Source organism: Zingiber officinale, chromosome 7B (assembly GCF_018446385.1).
Source record: "Zingiber officinale cultivar Zhangliang chromosome 7B, Zo_v1.1, whole genome shotgun sequence".
NCBI classification, from domain to species: domain Eukaryota; kingdom Viridiplantae; phylum Streptophyta; class Magnoliopsida; order Zingiberales; family Zingiberaceae; genus Zingiber; species Zingiber officinale.
The window spans coordinates 113,556,664-113,575,687 of record NC_055999.1 but is presented as its reverse complement, the minus strand read 5'-3'; the positions used below and the strand labels follow the sequence as shown (position 1 = coordinate 113,575,687).

Sequence of the window (19,024 nt, the reverse complement as noted above, 5' to 3'; positions counted from 1 at the left end):
AAACATAAAAATATACTTCGTATCTGGCCTACCACTAGGTTTGTTTGGTATTTAATTTACTTGTGTAGTACCCAAAACCAATAATCGTGAATATTAATTGAAATTATTATATTAGTTACTTGATTAATATTTTGAAATAGAAGTACACCATATTTAATTAATATAATTAATTAGTTATAAATATTATTAGCAATAATATTTCTAATATATTTCGGTGATCACAAAAGAAAAGAAAATTGACATATGATATAATGTTGGACCCCGTGGTTGTTTTGATGTGATCAACCAAGTTAGTTAGGTCTTGTTTGTATTTGATCCCTATGTTTAAGTGTGCAGGAACTTAGGAGCGCAGGAAGTCGAGCGAAAGATACAGCTAGCGAGAAGGACGACACGGGAAGGGAGCCGACGGGCTCGGTGCGTTCGAAGGACGAGAGAGCTGCGGAAGAGTACACCGGTGGGTGAGAAGAATGCGCGCGACGTTCGAGGGACGTAAAGCCGGGACGGAAGACTGCTAGAGGAGAAGGCCGGGAATTGGGCTCGGGTGAGCCCTATTCCGGTTGGCCGCAATCACCCAAGCGAGCAGAACAAGATCAAGTCAACCGGGAAGTTGACTTGACAAGTGTTTGGTCGACCGGAAGCCATGATCGGTAGACCGAACCCTTATCATCAGAAGCCAGCCGTTGGTGACACATCAGCAGCCACATCAGCAACCAACCATTAGCTGATCGGTCGACCGAATCTTCTGATTGGTCGATCGAACCGGAGATAAACCAGAGACTTAGTCGAGCATGCTGATCGGGCCAGCTCAGGGAGAGATCGTTGGCTGATCGGTCGATCGAACAATGAGATCGGTCGACCGAACGCAAGCTCGATCCACACAGGCTGCATCTGGACGGAAGGCTGGGCAAGTACGCAGGTTCGGTCGACCGAACCTGGGGATCGGTCGACCGATCCCTCTCGAGTCAAATCCTGATCCCGAAGATCAGGTGAAATGGATAAGTCTTGGAACCCCTATATAAAGGGGTCTCGAATAGCTATTCGGCATGAACGAAAATCAACTTTGTATTTCATTTCCAAGTAATGTGTAAGTGTTTTCAAAGTGTAAAAGGCTTCTCCACCTTCAGAGAATGAGACTCAGTTAGTGCACCTGTTCAACCGCCTTGGATTAACAACCGTCTTGATTGTAACCAAGTCAATTCGCTGAACCCCTTTTTCTTTTCTGTCATTGTTACTTTACTTTATTGTTGCTTTTATTTTGAGTTGAAAGTTTTGAGGAGGGTCCTTTTATTTGCAGATAATTCACCCCCTCTCTTGCTGGCTCTGCTACACCAACAAGTGGTATCAAAGCTCGACAGCCTCAGAAGGACTAACCACCGACTGAAGCACAAAGATCAAGACAATGGCCGACACGAACATTCATCCCCCAAAGTTCGACGGAGACTTCGCTATATGGAAGCGAAAAATGGAGGTATTTTTTAAAACTGAATTTGATATACTTTTAATAATGAAATATGGATATGCAGCACCAAAAGACAAAGAAGAGTGCAACTGGACGAAGAAGGCGCAAGCCGATTTCGTGGCCAACGGAAAGGCGAAATTCTACCTGCTCACCGTCCTGCCACCCCAGGAGGTAAGTCGGATCGGAAGCTATGACTCCTCCAAAGACCTATGGGAAAAATTCCTGGAGCTCCACGAAGGCACCTCAGAAGCAAAGCTAGCAAGGTGCCACATCCTCCCGACACAACTAACAAACCTCCGGATGAACAACGGCGAGAAGGTAGCGCAACTCCAAGCGAGAATCAAGGAGCTGATAACATGACTGACAAATCTCGATGAATCGGTAACAAACCGAGATTCCATTCGATACGCGCTCAACGCCTTCCCCAGAACTCCTAAATGAGCGTCCTTAGTAGATGCATACTACATCTCTAAGGACTTTGAGGTAAGTAGTTTAGAAAGTTTATTCTCTACCTTCGAACTTCACGAGTCTCGACTTGCAGAGCCTAAACAAGTAGAGAAGTCGAACCTCAACATTGCCCTACAAGCCGAAAAGGATGATCCCGACTTCGAAGCATCGATCGACGAAACTGAAGCGACTCTTCTGGTAAGAAAATTAAATAAGTTCGTTAAAACTAATAAGTTTAAATCACAGTCGAGGAAACAACAACGCAACAGAAGGATGGTCCGATGCTACAACTGCAACGAGGAAGGACACATTTAGGATGATTGTCGCAAACTGAAGAAAAAGCACAAGGAGAAGCCTCAAAAATCGACGTTCTCAATACACAAGAGTCTGAAGGCTACATGGGATGATTTTTCATTCTCCGAGTCAGAAGTTGAAGCCTTCTCAGGAGTAGCACTGATGGCCAATCATCTCTTTGAAAATGACTCGGACTCAGAGATGAGCATAGATGAAGAGGGAGGATCATCAGAAGAAGAAGAAAGCTGTGATGAAGGGGGAGCATCACCAAGTGAGGTAAGTAAGGTACGTGATCTCACCCATACTCAGTCTTTTCAGTTCATCAAAGTGCTGACAAAAGATCTTGCAAAATTAGAAAAAGAAAATGCTGAATTGAAATTGAACCTAGCAAAAGCATGCCCACTAGAAATGTATGATAATATAAAATTAGAAAATAAAAAATTAAAAGTTGAAATTGATAAATTGAAAAATAATGATGCACACGTTAATAAATTCCCAAAATCTAAACTATGAATTTATGGAAAATTAAATTGGCATATTAGAAAACATCAGAAATAACTTAGGAAAGTTCCTAGAAACTATGTACCCCCTAAGTTTTTGAATAACCCAGTAGGAAGGAATTTATACTGGATTCCAAAATCTTTGCTAGATTAAAATTTTTATAAGTTAAGGACTTTCAGCGAGAAAATTAAACATTAAGATTTCTTTATGAGGCTTTGACTAGAAAGTGGTTGTTCTCCAATAACCAAGAAGACCTAGTGTCTCGCCACTGCCTGGAAGCCGAATATAGAAATGAAATGTTTAAATTTCTGATAAAGCATTAAAATTAAAAATAGATAATGCTTTGAAAATTTTTTAAACATCTTCCTGAAAATTCTTCAAAAATATTTTTATATCTAGAAAAATGTTTCTTGCTTGAAATTTTTACTTAGAAAAATTATCAATTTTTTTTTCTTTTCTAAAAGTAGATTTTTTAAAAAATTATCTAAGCTAAGTTTTTCTGAAAATAATATTAAATTTTCACTTAGCAAATTTTTCAAATGACTTAGAAAATTTTTTGGGACTTTGGAAATGACTTAGTATACTAAAAGTTTTTGCTGTGATCAAAGGGGGAGAGTAGTAACAAGATTAGGGGGAGTAACAAGTTTAGAGGGAGTTAGGAAAATTAAAATTACTATGTTGCAAATTTTTAACTTATGTTGCAAATTTTATTGTAATTTTTGTGCTTAAAATGTTAGTTTAGTAATTTTCTTAAAATTACTATTTGTTTTTACCCTAACTTGAACTTGGGTTGACGCACATCAAAAAGGGGGAGATTGTTGGGCCCCGTGGTTATTTTAGTGTGATCAACCAAGTTAGTTAAGTCCTGTTTGTATTTGATCCCGTGTCTAAGTGTGCAAGAGCTTAGGAGCGCAGGAAATCGAGCGGAAGATGCAGCTAGCGAGAAGGACGACACGGAAAGGGAGTCGACGGGCTCGGTGCGTCTGAAGGACGAGAGAACTGTGGAAGAGTATACCGGTAGGCGAGAAGAACGTGCGCAACGTTCGAGGGACATAAAGTCAGGACGGAAGACTGCTCGAGGAGAAGGCCGGGAATTGGGCTCGGGTGAGCCCTATTCCGGTTGGCCGCAATCACCCAAGCGAGCAGAACAAGAGCAAGTCAATCGGGAAGTTGACTTGACAAGTGTTCGGTCGATCGGAAGCCATAATCAGTCGACCGAACCCCTATCATCAGAAGCCATCCGTTGGTGGCACGTCAGCAACCAACCGTTGGCTGATCGGTCGACCGAATCTTCTGATCGGTCGACCAAACCGTAGATAAACTAGAGACTTAGTCGGGCATGCTGATCGGGCCAGCTTAGGGAGAGACTGTTGGCTGATCGATCGACCGAACAATGAGATCGGTCGACTGAACGCAGACTCGATCCACATAGACTGCATCTGGACGGAAGGCTGGACAAGTACGCAGATTCGGTCGACCGAACTTGGGGGTCGGTCGATCGATCCCTCTCGAGTCAAATCCTGATCCCAAAGATTAGATGAAATGGATAAGTCTTGGAACCCTTATATAAAGGGGTCTCGAACAGTTATTCGGCATGAACGAAAATCAACTCTGTATTCATTTCCAAGTAACGTGTAAGAGTTTTCAAAGTGTAAAAGGCTTCTCCGCCTTCAGAGAAGGAGACTCTGTTAGTGCACCTGTTCAACCGCCTTGGATTAACAACCGTCTCGATTGTAACCAAGTCAATTCGCTGCACCAACATATAATTCCATAAATACGTATAAATTTTTAAGGACTATTCATCTAATCAATATAGAAATAAAATATAAGATTAATATATTTATATAAGCATAACGTAACTTGTATATATATATCATAACTAAAACTATAAATGTGAATTATATATTATTTTGTATATGTCATGGATATATATTGGGAATTTGATCCATATAAATAATATAGTAAATATACAATCTATAGCATAAATAATGGAAATAGTAAAATTATAAGATATATATATATATAGAGAAGATTTGATTCAATATCAAATTAATGACTAATATAAATAATATATTATATATATAACATAAATTTTATGAAACATGTATATTTAGAAAACTATAATATGTTAATTATTATGTATACATGATATACATATGGAAATATATAATTTGATTCAAGATACTTAGTATTAAGAAAATATAATATGAATTAAATATATTACCATGTATATGTGATATATACATGGATATATATAAATATGAAATTAGTATATGGATATAAATATGTGTGAAATTAAATGTAATTAATGACTTAGCATATATAAAAAGGAAGACAAATTCCTAAGCTCTCTCTTCTATTTAAACCTTACCCTCAAAAACGTCACCTTGGATGTTGTCGTTGGTCCTAAGAAGGTTTCCCGCCCCCTTTGTGTTTCTCCACCGGTACTAGAGTTTCAAGGGAAGACAAGGAGTTATGAGCTAAATACTTAAGGCATGTTCCCTAATCTTGTAATGCTCTAGTTAGTTTCTTTGGTTTGTGGATTTCGGGTGCCATAGATCAATGTGTGATGCACTAGCTAGTTTAAGTTCTCTTCTTAAGTTTTTAAAGGTTTGTATAGATGAAATCGTTTTTAAAGGTTTGTATAGATGAGGATTTCGAATTCATGAGGGGTAGTCCCTTCACTAATTTGTTAAGGATTGTTCGTTATGGTTTTCTTTACAAATTGTGCATGTTCTTCTCATCACATGAATTTATTAGTTCCTATATACTATGTATGTTTAGATACCATGGTAGATTAGATGATGATTTCGAAATTGGGTTTAGTTATGTTTATGTTTGTAGATTTTGAATTTGATATAGTTATGATTCCTCTCTCTTCTCTTCTCTTCTCTTCTCTTCAACGGTTGCGTTGCTTTAGAATACATAAATACATTTAAAATAGTAAGAGAATAAAAGCTTTACAAGAGAAAAGAGAATAGTAGTTTAGAAAGTAGAGACAGAATATTAGTAGGCATAATTGCATGAAGATGTGATAGATAGTATAGTACGAGAGATTATGTGTAATTAAATGCTATTTGTTACATGCATATAAAATATAAGTGTAATGTATGAGTAAGATTGCAATAATTGAGAAGAGGAAATAATAGGTAATGCCGTTGTGCCGAAAGGTTCAAATGTGTAGATAAAATGAATATCACACACACTAAAAGAAAAAGTCTTTGTTGTAGTTTAAAAGAAAAGACCACAAATTTTTTTGGGGGGTTTAAAATCATCTTTTGGCATTACTATCATGTTAGGTTCTTCTACTTGTTTCCCATTTAGAAGTTAACAATTTTCTTGATGTTTAGAATGGTTGTGTTCATTCTTGCTTCACATTATGGTAATTTAGTAGGTTATTTGCATGATTACGGAAATTTAGTTTGGTATGTTTGTGTTATTCTTGCTTCACATCATGGTAGTTTAGTAGCCGAATTATATGGGTTCGGGAATTTTAGTTTAGTATGTTTATAACCTTATGAGCTCTAGGAGATTTACATATTTCTAGTTTAGGTAAGCTTATGTTTTCTTTTTGCTTGTTATCATGGTAACTTTACATGCTACATGTATTTACGGATTTCTAGTTTAGGTAAGCTATTGTTTTCTTCTCGCTTGTCATCATGGAAACTTTACATGCTACAACTATTTTCGGATTTCTAGTTTAGGTAGGCTTATGTTTCCTTCTTGCTACTCATCACGATAACATCACGAACTCTATATAGATTTTGGATTCTAGACGGGGTAAGTTTTAGATTGAGTTTAGTGGTGCTCATGTTCTTATGTTTCTTAGCATGATAACCACATTTGTTAAATGTGAGATTTTGGAATTTGTTTAGTTCCTCATGTTCAAGTATGTTTAGGTACCCTAAAAGAGTTTCGGTTTTGATTTGTATGTATGTGTTGAGGAAATAATACCATGTTAGCTTCTTTAGATGTGTAAGGTTCGGATTTTATAGATTCCTATACTCTTTTGTTATTTGGAAGTAAATACCATTCTAGCTCCTAGAACTTGTAACCTTCAGAATTTAGTATGAATGTTTGAGTTACTCTTGCTCTTCACATCATGGAAATTTAGTGGACTTTAATGACTACATCTAGATTTTGGATATCTAGGTTAGATAAGTTCATGTTGTTATTCTTTGCTTCTCATTTTGATAATCTTGAATGCTCATGAAATAAACCCACTTATGGCGATGCACTTGCTAATCATTACATTTCATACTTATATAGTAATCGTGCTTATATATATATGTTTGAGTGCATGCCTATGTAAGAGTTATGTTTAGGTTTATGCACATGCTTATATTCATGCCTATGTAGTGATCGTGATTTTGATTGTGCTTATGCTTATGTCTATGTTTATGAAATTAAGTGGTTGGTTGTAACCGGATTCCTAAACCCGGGAAGCATACCAAATATTATTATGGGTTAAGTTATGAACCGGGGACCTAAGTCTGAGGAGCTTGCCAAATCTTATTATGAGCTAAGTTATGAACTAGGGACCTAAGCCTGAGGAGCTTGCCAAATCTTATTACCGGCTAAGTTATGAACTGGGGACCTAAGCTTGGGGAGCTTACCAAATCTTATTACGGGCTAAGTTATGAACTGGGGAACTAAGCTTGGGGAGCTTGTCAAATCTTATTATGGGCTAAGTTATGAACTGGGGGCCTAAGCTTGGGGAGCTTGCCAAAGAACCCTCATGAATTGGGACGGTGGGATGAACCGGGGACCTAAGCCCAGGGAGCGCGCCAAAATCATGTATGGGTAGGGGATTTGTTCCAAGGAGTGGTCTCCGCCAACCTAACTAGGGTAGTTGTCTGATCAACAACTTATGTTATGGTACTACTATGTACAACCAAGCCACCATCACGATACGTTTATAAGTACGCATGCAGATATATTCAAGCTATGTTTATGTTTACGTCAATGTTTATATTTATGTTTATGTTTATGTACATGCTCATGATCAAAGTCTATCATTATGCCTAGATCCATTTCCATGCTTATATTTATGCTCTCATGCTTAAATTGGTGCCTATGCTCACATATTTTCTATTAGTACGTTAGTAGGAAAGTCCCAAGTTATCTCGAAGGGAATTTCCCTTAGTGCACTAGATTATAAGTACTAACTATCGCATAACAGGATTTTGAATATGTTGAGTCTCTCGACTCACATACTTTAACCTTTTTTTTGTTAGATAATGAGACAAACGAGACAGGAGGCATTGACCAGTGAGCCAGCTCGGGACCACGACAGCACAACCTGAAGACCTTCTAGTTCAGTTTTGACATTAAGTTATGTTTTAAGAATCATCTATGTAATTTCGTTGAATTGAGAACTCACTATGGAAGTATGAACAAGTGACACCCACAGTTTCATTTATATGATTTGTAAAAAAAAACTAGAAGGGGTGTTACAACTTGACCTACCAGGACTTTTTACTACCTAGAGTTTACTCCTCTAGGACATTCATAGTACCCAAAGTTTACTCCTTTAGAACTTTTCCGTTTGCCAAACATCTAATATCTTTTGACCTATTTGGATTTTACTTCTACATAGAGTTCACTTTTCTAGGGCTTTCACTCTGATGTAACATCCAATCTCATATGACTATCTAAGACTTTCACTAACAGCTTAGCAGATCACCTTTGACCTACTTAGGACAATTCTTGGTCAACCTTGACCAGAGGTTAATTGTACTTATAATCTTCCTCTTATACTTGTAGGACCGATCGTATGTTAGAGGGGAGGGTGATTCACTAACTGCTAAGTATATCACCTTTTATCTACTTAGGCCAACTTTGGCCAGAGGTTGATAGTACCTACAATCTTCCTCTCATTCTATCCGAGGGTATATTGGGAGGGGGTAAATAATATATCTTTTTCGCGTTTATGTTGTTCTTTTCTTATCTACAAGTTAGTGCACAACGGAAATAATAAAACTAAATAAAAACAAAAGGAAAATACATACTAGTGTTTACTTGATTAACAACCCCAAGGGTTGCTACATTCAAGCCTATGCATAGAACACCTCCTATGTCTTGGAACTTGGTCAAACCTAATTCTTGGAACCCCCCCCTCTCTCATTCGGATCCGATGTCATCTAGAGATTTCGATCTCTTTAACATTTTTGTTGCTAGAACCATTTTTAGGTCACTAAAAAGAAAATTTAGGTCTATAGAAAAATATTTTTATGTCACCCAAAAAAACTTTTTAGGTCTATCAAAAAACCTTTTTAGGTCTACCAGAAAACTTTTCCAGTCACCCAAAAACCTATTTTTCTTGCATCATAAATATTAGTCCAAATACAACATAGAATATAGAAATATGCCTAGTTCTAGTCTACTTAACCTTTTGGACCTTTTCATTTATTTGGAGTTCACTTCTCCAAGACTTCCTTTTGTTTGAAATTTCACTCCTATAAGACTTCACTCTACCTAAGGTTCACTTCTTTAGAATTTTTTTTCCTTTGCCAAATATTCAATCCTTTGATTTGTTTGGACTTTTACCTTACCAGATATCCAATCACTCGTGACCTATCTAAACTTCCCCTTGCCTAAGTTACCCTTGACCTGTCATAACTTCTCACTTGTCTATGTCAACCTTGACTTATCAGAACTTCTACTCAACTGTCAAATATCCAGCCTCTCTTGATTTTCTTGAGCATTTTCATAAACTTGCAAGCAACTGGTAAATCTTGATCTACTTGGATAAACCCTTGAAAATCGATTGTACCAATAATCTTCTCACAAAATATATCTACTTGGTCAATCTTAACTAAGCTACTTGGTCAACGTTGACCCAACTCCTTATTAAATATATTGATCAAATAAACATCAAAATCCTGAAGCCCCAATTGCACCAACAATACTAACACAATTAAACATAAGATCAAACATTAAAATTTTAAACTATAGGTCGATTACACCAACACATTAAATCCTCTGGTTAGCCATGGTTGATGTCGTAGTCAAGCGACTTGTTTCTTGAGAATAAAAAGGGTTTATGTCTGATATGAGTTGGTTGTATGATAGAATAGTCAACTAGAGTTGCTTGAGTAGAGTTTTGATTTGATTGATATGTTTGAATTAAACCCAAAATGGTATTTGACTTTATTTTGTCGGATAAGTTTGTAGAAGTGGAAATGAGATGACTTGAATTAGATCAACAGTGAACAAGTCAAAGTAGATCGGTATATCAATGTGCTAGTGTAGGAAACTTAACATGCATTGCAAGTGTGCTAGTTTAAGTTAGGAGATTGTTATCCTGGGTGGTAAAAGGTGAATAAGTTCGCTCCTAGTGCCCCCGTCAATCTATCCCAGGGTCAATACGGAGGAGGTAAATAATATATCTTTTTCGCGTTTATGTTGTTCTTTTCTTATCTACAAGTTAGTGCACAACGGAAATAATAAAACTAAATAAAAACAAAAGGAAAATACATACTAGTGTTTACTTGATTAACAACCCCAAGGGTTGCTACATTCAAGCCTATGCATAGAACACCTCCTATGTCTTGGAACTTGGTCAAACCTAATTCTTGGAACCCCCCCCTCTCTCATTCGGATCCGATGTCATCTAGAGATTTCGATCTCTTTAACATTTTTGTTGCTAGAACCATTTTTAGGTCACTAAAAAGAAAATTTAGGTCTATAGAAAAATATTTTTATGTCACCCAAAAAAACTTTTTAGGTCTATCAAAAAACCTTTTTAGGTCTACCAGAAAACTTTTCCAGTCACCCAAAAACCTATTTTTCTTGCATCATAAATATTAGTCCAAATACAACATAGAATATAGAAATATGCCTAGTTCTAGTCTACTTAACCTTTTGGACCTTTTCATTTATTTGGAGTTCACTTCTCCAAGACTTCCTTTTGTTTGAAATTTCACTCCTATAAGACTTCACTCTACCTAAGGTTCACTTCTTTAGAATTTTTTTTCCTTTGCCAAATATTCAATCCTTTGATTTGTTTGGACTTTTACCTTACCAGATATCCAATCACTCGTGACCTATCTAAACTTCCCCTTGCCTAAGTTACCCTTGACCTGTCATAACTTCTCACTTGTCTATGTCAACCTTGACTTATCAGAACTTCTACTCAACTGTCAAATATCCAGCCTCTCTTGATTTTCTTGAGCATTTTCATAAACTTGCAAGCAACTGGTAAATCTTGATCTACTTGGATAAACCCTTGAAAATCGATTGTACCAATAATCTTCTCACAAAATATATCTACTTGGTCAATCTTAACTAAGCTACTTGGTCAACGTTGACCCAACTCCTTATTAAATATATTGATCAAATAAACATCAAAATCCTGAAGCCCCAATTGCACCAACAATACTAACACAATTAAACATAAGATCAAACATTAAAATTTTAAACTATAGGTCGATTACACCAACACATTAAATCCTCTGGTTAGCCATGGTTGATGTCGTAGTCAAGCGACTTGTTTCTTGAGAATAAAAAGGGTTTATGTCTGATATGAGTTGGTTGTATGATAGAATAGTCAACTAGAGTTGCTTGAGTAGAGTTTTGATTTGATTGATATGTTTGAATTAAACCCAAAATGGTATTTGACTTTATTTTGTCGGATAAGTTTGTAGAAGTGGAAATGAGATGACTTGAATTAGATCAACAGTGAACAAGTCAAAGTAGATCGGTATATCAATGTGCTAGTGTAGGAAACTTAACATGCATTGCAAGTGTGCTAGTTTAAGTTAGGAGATTGTTATCCTGGGTGGTAAAAGGTGAATAAGTTCGCTCCTAGTGCCCCCGTCAATCTATCCCAGGGTCAATACGGAGGAGGTAAATAATATATCTTTTTCGCGTTTATGTTGTTCTTTTCTTATCTACAAGTTAGTGCACAACGGAAATAATAAAACTAAATAAAAACAAAAGGAAAATACATACTAGTGTTTACTTGATTAACAACCCCAAGGGTTGCTACATTCAAGCCTATGCATAGAACACCTCCTATGTCTTGGAACTTGGTCAAACCTAATTCTTGGAACCCCCCCCTCTCTCATTCGGATCCGATGTCATCTAGAGATTTCGATCTCTTTAACATTTTTGTTGCTAGAACCATTTTTAGGTCACTAAAAAGAAAATTTAGGTCTATAGAAAAATATTTTTATGTCACCCAAAAAAACTTTTTAGGTCTATCAAAAAACCTTTTTAGGTCTACCAGAAAACTTTTCCAGTCACCCAAAAACCTATTTTTCTTGCATCATAAATATTAGTCCAAATACAACATAGAATATAGAAATATGCCTAGTTCTAGTCTACTTAACCTTTTGGACCTTTTCATTTATTTGGAGTTCACTTCTCCAAGACTTCCTTTTGTTTGAAATTTCACTCCTATAAGACTTCACTCTACCTAAGGTTCACTTCTTTAGAATTTTTTTTCCTTTGCCAAATATTCAATCCTTTGATTTGTTTGGACTTTTACCTTACCAGATATCCAATCACTCGTGACCTATCTAAACTTCCCCTTGCCTAAGTTACCCTTGACCTGTCATAACTTCTCACTTGTCTATGTCAACCTTGACTTATCAGAACTTCTACTCAACTGTCAAATATCCAGCCTCTCTTGATTTTCTTGAGCATTTTCATAAACTTGCAAGCAACTGGTAAATCTTGATCTACTTGGATAAACCCTTGAAAATCGATTGTACCAATAATCTTCTCACAAAATATATCTACTTGGTCAATCTTAACTAAGCTACTTGGTCAACGTTGACCCAACTCCTTATTAAATATATTGATCAAATAAACATCAAAATCCTGAAGCCCCAATTGCACCAACAATACTAACACAATTAAACATAAGATCAAACATTAAAATTTTAAACTATAGGTCGATTACACCAACACATTAAATCCTCTGGTTAGCCATGGTTGATGTCGTAGTCAAGCGACTTGTTTCTTGAGAATAAAAAGGGTTTATGTCTGATATGAGTTGGTTGTATGATAGAATAGTCAACTAGAGTTGCTTGAGTAGAGTTTTGATTTGATTGATATGTTTGAATTAAACCCAAAATGGTATTTGACTTTATTTTGTCGGATAAGTTTGTAGAAGTGGAAATGAGATGACTTGAATTAGATCAACAGTGAACAAGTCAAAGTAGATCGGTATATCAATGTGCTAGTGTAGGAAACTTAACATGCATTGCAAGTGTGCTAGTTTAAGTTAGGAGATTGTTATCCTGGGTGGTAAAAGGTGAATAAGTTCGCTCCTAGTGCCCCCGTCAATCTATCCCAGGGTCAATACGGAGGAGGTAAATTACGGACGACTATTAGCCTTTGAAATAATGACTAGCACATAAGTAAGAGATTGCTATCTTGCATGCATATCAAGTGTGCAAATGTAGGAAATTTAACATGTATTGCAGTTGTAAAAATGAAAGACCAAGTAGTGAAATTCAAATACCTATATAAGAAAGTCCAAGAAATTAGGGACAAAAAAACCTTGGCATGGGGAGGTTCAAGAAAATTGGGGGTTAAATTCTTGATAATATGAAGTCCTAGCAGATTAAAGAGATTAGATATTCGAAAACAATAGTAAAACTTCAAAGGCAAGGAATCTCTAGGTATAGAAAGACCTAGAAGCTAGGAACCTTCTCAGCACCATAAAGTCCTAAAGTCATAGAAAACCTCTTAGGAAACTTCCGTGTGAGGAGACATGGAGAGTCGAATGCATTTGTATTTAGAGTATAGGTGGAACTAGACTCACAAGCAGACTCAACCTTAAAAATGGTCAGAATTAAGAAAAAAAGTCAGCTAATACATGAGTCAATATTAGTTAGTCAACTCAGGTAGAATAGAAACGAACATTTAGTTTCTATTGGGATATTAGTCGACTAGATATTTAATTGTTACATTGATGAATCGGCTGTGTATGCTTCATATCAGTTGACTCATCTAAACTCTAAACCCCCAAAGGTCCAAACCATGAACAAAATGAGATATTAAGGATGATAGTCAACTAGGCACTTGATTGATGAATTAAATCAATCGACTCAAGGTCGATCAGATTGAATGATCCGAGCAATTGATTTGATAATAAGGTCAGATTTCTACTAGCTATTGTTTAAGAAGTCAAGTAATTTGTCAAACCAGTCGACTAAAGTATTTGTTGCAATCCAGGAGTTGACAAATTTAAGTTGTCATGTTGATTGATAAAATATTTGAGTCGAGATCAGAACCTTAAAAAATTGAGGCCTTGAGGAGCTTTGGGGCTTCAAAATTGTTTACGAAACTACTCTCATTTGTGATCTAAAGTTCATTGCTCCTCCAAATACTTTCATCCTCTTTCTTCTTCTTCTCCTTCTTCTTCTTATTTAATTTATGTCCTTATAAGTAGAAATGTAAATGAACTAGTTGAGTAGATCTTTCCCTTTTTCTTTAAATAAAAAAAGAAATAAATTAATAAAAACACTGACCCACCTTAATATAAGTTTGCATACAGAAGGATTTTACAACGTATACAGATTCAAGTGTCATATTAAACAATGAAATGGACATTTGTGAAATAACACAGGAACCAAAAAGATTATTCAAGAGTATGTGAGAGTTGAAGAACAGGAATTAGTAGAGATTAAGGGCTTTTCCAAGGTGCACTTTTGCTCAACATCTAACGCTGGAGGAGTCTGAATGCATCTTGAATCAAATTAATATATTATAAAAAACTTAATATATGTGAACAAAAGCATTCTTCATTCCACATCACCGCCACATGAACCCTGCGGAAACTTAAATGCAAATCTTGTTCTAACATTAGCTTTGCATGAAAGAATGCACATCCTAAGAATTTGCTCTTCAATTTGTTACCACCACAGAGATTTCAAAGATCTCGCGTGCTTGGCACAAGTTGCAGCATTTCCTCTTGAAGCTATTTCCATGGAAACTGCAGCAATGTTGGAGAATACGAGCTTGTTAAATCTGAAATCTTACCATGTGATGGATCACATGAATTCAACACATTGTTATAGAGAAAGGTTTGAACAATACCTCTTTGCTGGAACCTCATTTCACGTCCGCAATGGACAAATCTGAAACTTGTGTATTTACATTAGCCTCGCGCTTCTTTTTCTTTCTATAGCTATTCTTAGACCTAGAAGACTTACTTTTCTTTGAAACATGCTCTCTGGTGTGCTCTTCATCATCTGCCATCTGTTGAAACACGAGGTCGGGAGGTGCCTCAGGCCAAGGAGTTCGTTTTGCAGGAACAATTATCTCCAAACGAGGATCTATCACCCATCTACATTAAACCAAAAGCCAATAAGCAATATATTTAGAATAGTGCCAGACAACATCTTTGAAATGCTTATTATATGAGTTTGTCGAAAAATCCATGCAATAACTCAAGTTCCATTGACACATGATGCAAGAGCTCTATATACGTAAAATTTATGTCAAACCCGCATTTATATTGTTGTCAAGACTAAAACTCCTTGACCAGAAAACTATGTTTCTAGTTCTGGGATAAGAACTGATATACACATTGTCATTAGAACAGTCTTTTCAAAGAAACGAGCAATGAGCAACGAAAAACAATGAACTTATAGTGCCATCTGATGGCTTACTAACTTTACCAGATCCATTATAAATTCAAAATCTTATTCAAACTAACGTCAGTGTATATTATGAAAATTTAAAACTTTGGCTATGACAACATGAAAAATTATGAGATTGAAATATGAATATGACTGATCTCCTCCTCTTCCTGGATAAGGAAAGAAAGCATATCAGTAAAACATGGCAATTTTCAGAACTTATTTTCTCAAATTTGAACAAACAAGAAACATGAGAAGTTTAATCACTTTTAGTAAGTTGTTGATATATTTAATAACTTTAGAACTATACATTTCCTCTTCATCATAACACTCATGCAGATCCATATCTTAAAAGAGAAAAAGGTCAGAGTGGCTGCACTTGCCATGTGACTGGATTCCCTCTAGATGTAAATGTGCATAAAAGCATGCATTTAGTGTGGACCTACCTCATGGTAAATACGAGACCAACTGGAGAGATACAAGATATCCTATTCAATCATAAAGAAGGTTATCAATTCATCTCATCTTGGAAAAACAGGCATGAAAATCTCAATTATTTGGGTCAGATATAATGATTTATCCATCAAATCACTTTTTAATATGTTAAATAAGATTTTCTTTGGTCTTTCTTAATCACTGACACCTTAACTTTAAGTGAATTGTATGTATTGGAGAATATATATATACACCACGTATGATCCATCATTAAGTTTTACAGCGTACTGAATTCTTCTCCATTCTCCCTACCGTTTAGCAATTGTCTAGTATAAATTTAGTCAGAATCGAATGATCAAATTGAAAAGGGAGGAGAGTGTAGATTTAACTTCCATGAAAATGAGGTGGAGAGCAATAGAGAAAGGTTTGAAGAAAAGAACATATAGGGAAAATAGCTACCTGAACCAATCCTCTAAGTCATAACTCAGCATGTGGATCCAACCATGATGCTAATGATTTTTGAAAGTGGGGAAATGGTATTCTGACTTCAAAAGCAAACTAGTAAACTTGCAGAAGTATGACCTTCGTTGAACTATTTTTGCAGAAGTATAACTAAAGAAGCAACTTTGCAGAATTACCACTGTAATAACGCATTTATCCCTAAGATTTTCATTCTCACAACTCTGCTTTATTGTAAAAAATGATGTCCTGAGGAGATGTTGTACCATCACGGATAGCAAGACAAGTGCCCACCTTTACCCCTTGTCACACCCCAATTTAGCTCCATAATGCAAATCATAGACTAATTGGAAAGCTTTATAAGTCCTAAATGAGTCGAGTATCATGGCCATGAAAGTTAACTCCAAATTTTCTAAGTAGGCTGGATCATGGCATTATCATCCACAGGCAGTCATTCTAGGTTTCATTATTTATATGTTCTTGAAGCAAAAGTGGTAACTATTTGATTTAGTCCTACATTAGATACATTATTTTTAAATAAATCTGTTGAAATATTAAGTTCTATGATAACAATATAAAGAGATACCAATGAAGCAAACTCTTTGGAAGTATTTTTCATATCAAGACTAGGAATTTTGCTAAATAATTCCTGGAGGAAAAGATAGAACTTTTAAACCAAAGGGAATGAGCAGTTTACTGAGATAGTAAGATTGCCAAATTTTTATCTGGGCTTTGGATTTGAAAATTCCAAGTGCATTTAGTTATCTAAAACCCAAAGAACCAATTAGCTCGGGAATATGTGCTGGTAAAGAGGAACAGAGAAAAACAAAACACAAGATTGTCAATTAGCAAAACTAACCTAGTAGGGAACTTGCTATCATAACGTGCTTCAGCTCGGAGCCACCATAGCATAACCTTCTTCCCGCAGTTACCTAGTGGCTCAACTAACGTCGCATCCTTCAGCAAATCAAGTGGGCTCTCGATCTCCTCCCCGTTTATCCCAACATCATCAAGATCTCGAACCCAATTGGGCTTCCCCTCCGCCTCCTTCCATAATAATCTCGAGTTAATCACAAAACCAGACCATTCGAGCTTCGAAGGCAACACAATCACTCCTTCGCCCACGAAGATGGCAGCTTTTTTCGCATACGGTAAGGTGTTGAAGGTGTGCCAGCCGATCAAGTGGCCCGAGGAGTTGCAGGCCGGACCTTGGATCGGCAAATGCGAGTTTTCCTTGTCTCCCTCCCGCTGCTGCTTCCGCGATGGAGTCTCGGGAGCCGCTGAATGCGCTAGAATTCCGACCGATACCGCGCCCATCCACTCCACCTTCTGGATCTCGTCGAAGAGCTCCATGGTGTGGACGTTGCTGTCATCTGCGAACAGGACGATCCCGTCCAATCTTCGCTCCCGGATAACTCTGATTTCGAAGAAACAAAGGACGCAATGAAGAATAATAATTATTATTTTAAAAAAAACACTATCTTGGAAAAAGAAGAGGAGACACACCTGAGGGCGTAGAGGCGCATCCGGGCTTCGAGGCGGTGTCTGTCGCTCCAGACAACTGGCATCTGCTCGCGAAAGGGGAGTTGAAGGACGGGAACGAGGGAGCTGGAGAGGATCGCGGAAGTCTCGTTGGAGAGACCGCCGGCCTCAACGACGAGCCAGGTGAGGGGGTGCGGGACAAGCATGAGAGAGTGGAGGAGTCCGGTGAGATGGAGGGCTTGGAAGGTGCGGGCATAGGTCGGCGTGACGACGAGAATGGGGCGGGGATCCTTCACTCCATATTGTAGGCGCTGCTCCTGCTGTACTCGGGCGAGGATCTCATGGGCGCGCGCGACCTCGGCAGGGTCTGGATGCGGCCAGGGCCGCACTCGGATTCCGTGGCGACCGACAACGACGCGGCTAGAAGCGAGGGATTTGGAGTTGGGCGGGGGCGGCGGAGGCAGGACTGCGGGCGGTGGCAGCAAGGAGGGAAGGGCGGTGGCGGGTTGCTGGCGGACAAGGGGGAGGCGAAGGTGCTGGCGGGGGAAGGAGGAGGAGGAGGAGGGAGCGAGAGGAGAAAAGAGGAGGAGGAAAAGGAGGCGGGAGAATCGGAATCCGGCGGCGGCGGAGACAAGGCAGCAGAGAACGTGGAAGGCAGGCCAGAAGATGACTCCAGGAGACTTGAAAACGGACCCGTCAGCTGGCGCGGCAACGCCCCCGCCGTCCCCGGCGGAGGATCGAGGGTACGCACGGCGGTTGCTCTGCTGAACCGCCGACTGCTTCATGGCCAAATAATCTCCCCGCTACTCGACCTCTCCGATTTGCTCCGCCGGATCTCACGAACCAAAAGGTCGGATTTTGAAACGGAGAAGGTGGGATGGACAGGGTTTGGTGGAGACGAGCGGTGGATCGAGGCCAGCGTGGGGCCGCGACAGAGGGAGAGGAGAGGTGGTGGTTTGGAGTTTGGACAGGGAAGGATTTGGAGGCTTCCTTGCCTTGCTTTCCTTTGCTGGCGTGCGTGCCCATCACTAACCATGGCTAGAGTGCGAGTTTCATTAATCCGCCATTTTGCCTTTCTTTTAATTCCTTTTATTATTATTATTATTTTAGAATCTACAGTTGAGTTAATAACTTAATAAACCCTTGATTAAGCATGAAAGCACATGACTGGCCGCGCCGATTAAAAAAAATAATTACGAGGAATAAAATAGTTAAATTTAGGGGGAATATTTGGTGCATAATTTTGTCGATAACAAATATTTATCCGCGCATCAAGTTGACTTTTGTAATGCGGGTTTCGACTTTGTCATTTCGAAGCAAGTATTTGGCTTTGTCCATGTGTTTCAGC

General features: G+C 37.9%; 1 protein-coding gene across 1 annotated transcript; it reads right to left on the bottom strand.

Annotated features, from left to right (window-relative positions):
• Window positions 1–14,399: 14,399 nt before the first annotated feature.
• On the bottom strand, window positions 14,400–18,695 carry LOC122006981 (probable beta-1,4-xylosyltransferase IRX14). Its single transcript, XM_042562699.1, has 4 exons — window positions 17,701–18,695; window positions 17,054–17,611; window positions 14,756–15,005; window positions 14,400–14,651 (listed from the first exon to the last, which is right to left on the bottom strand). The coding sequence occupies exons 1-3, from the start codon at window positions 18,459–18,461 to the stop codon at window positions 14,771–14,773; spliced, it is 1,554 nt and encodes a 517-aa protein (XP_042418633.1). The 5' UTR covers window positions 18,462–18,695; the 3' UTR covers window positions 14,400–14,651; window positions 14,756–14,770.
• Between the last annotated feature and the right edge of the window lie 329 nt (window positions 18,696–19,024).

Coding starts and splice junctions, on each gene's coding strand:
- LOC122006981 (XM_042562699.1), bottom strand. CDS start 18,461: ATGAAGCAGTCGGCGGTTCAGCAGAGCAACCGCCGTGCGTACCCTCGA. Junction 17,612..17,700: donor ATGCGCCTCTACGCCCTCAG/GTGTGTCTCCTC, acceptor CTTCGAAATCAG/AGTTATCCGGGAGCGAAGAT. Junction 15,006..17,053: donor GATAGCAAGTTCCCTACTAG/GTTAGTTTTGCT, acceptor GGTTTAATGTAG/ATGGGTGATAGATCCTCGTT.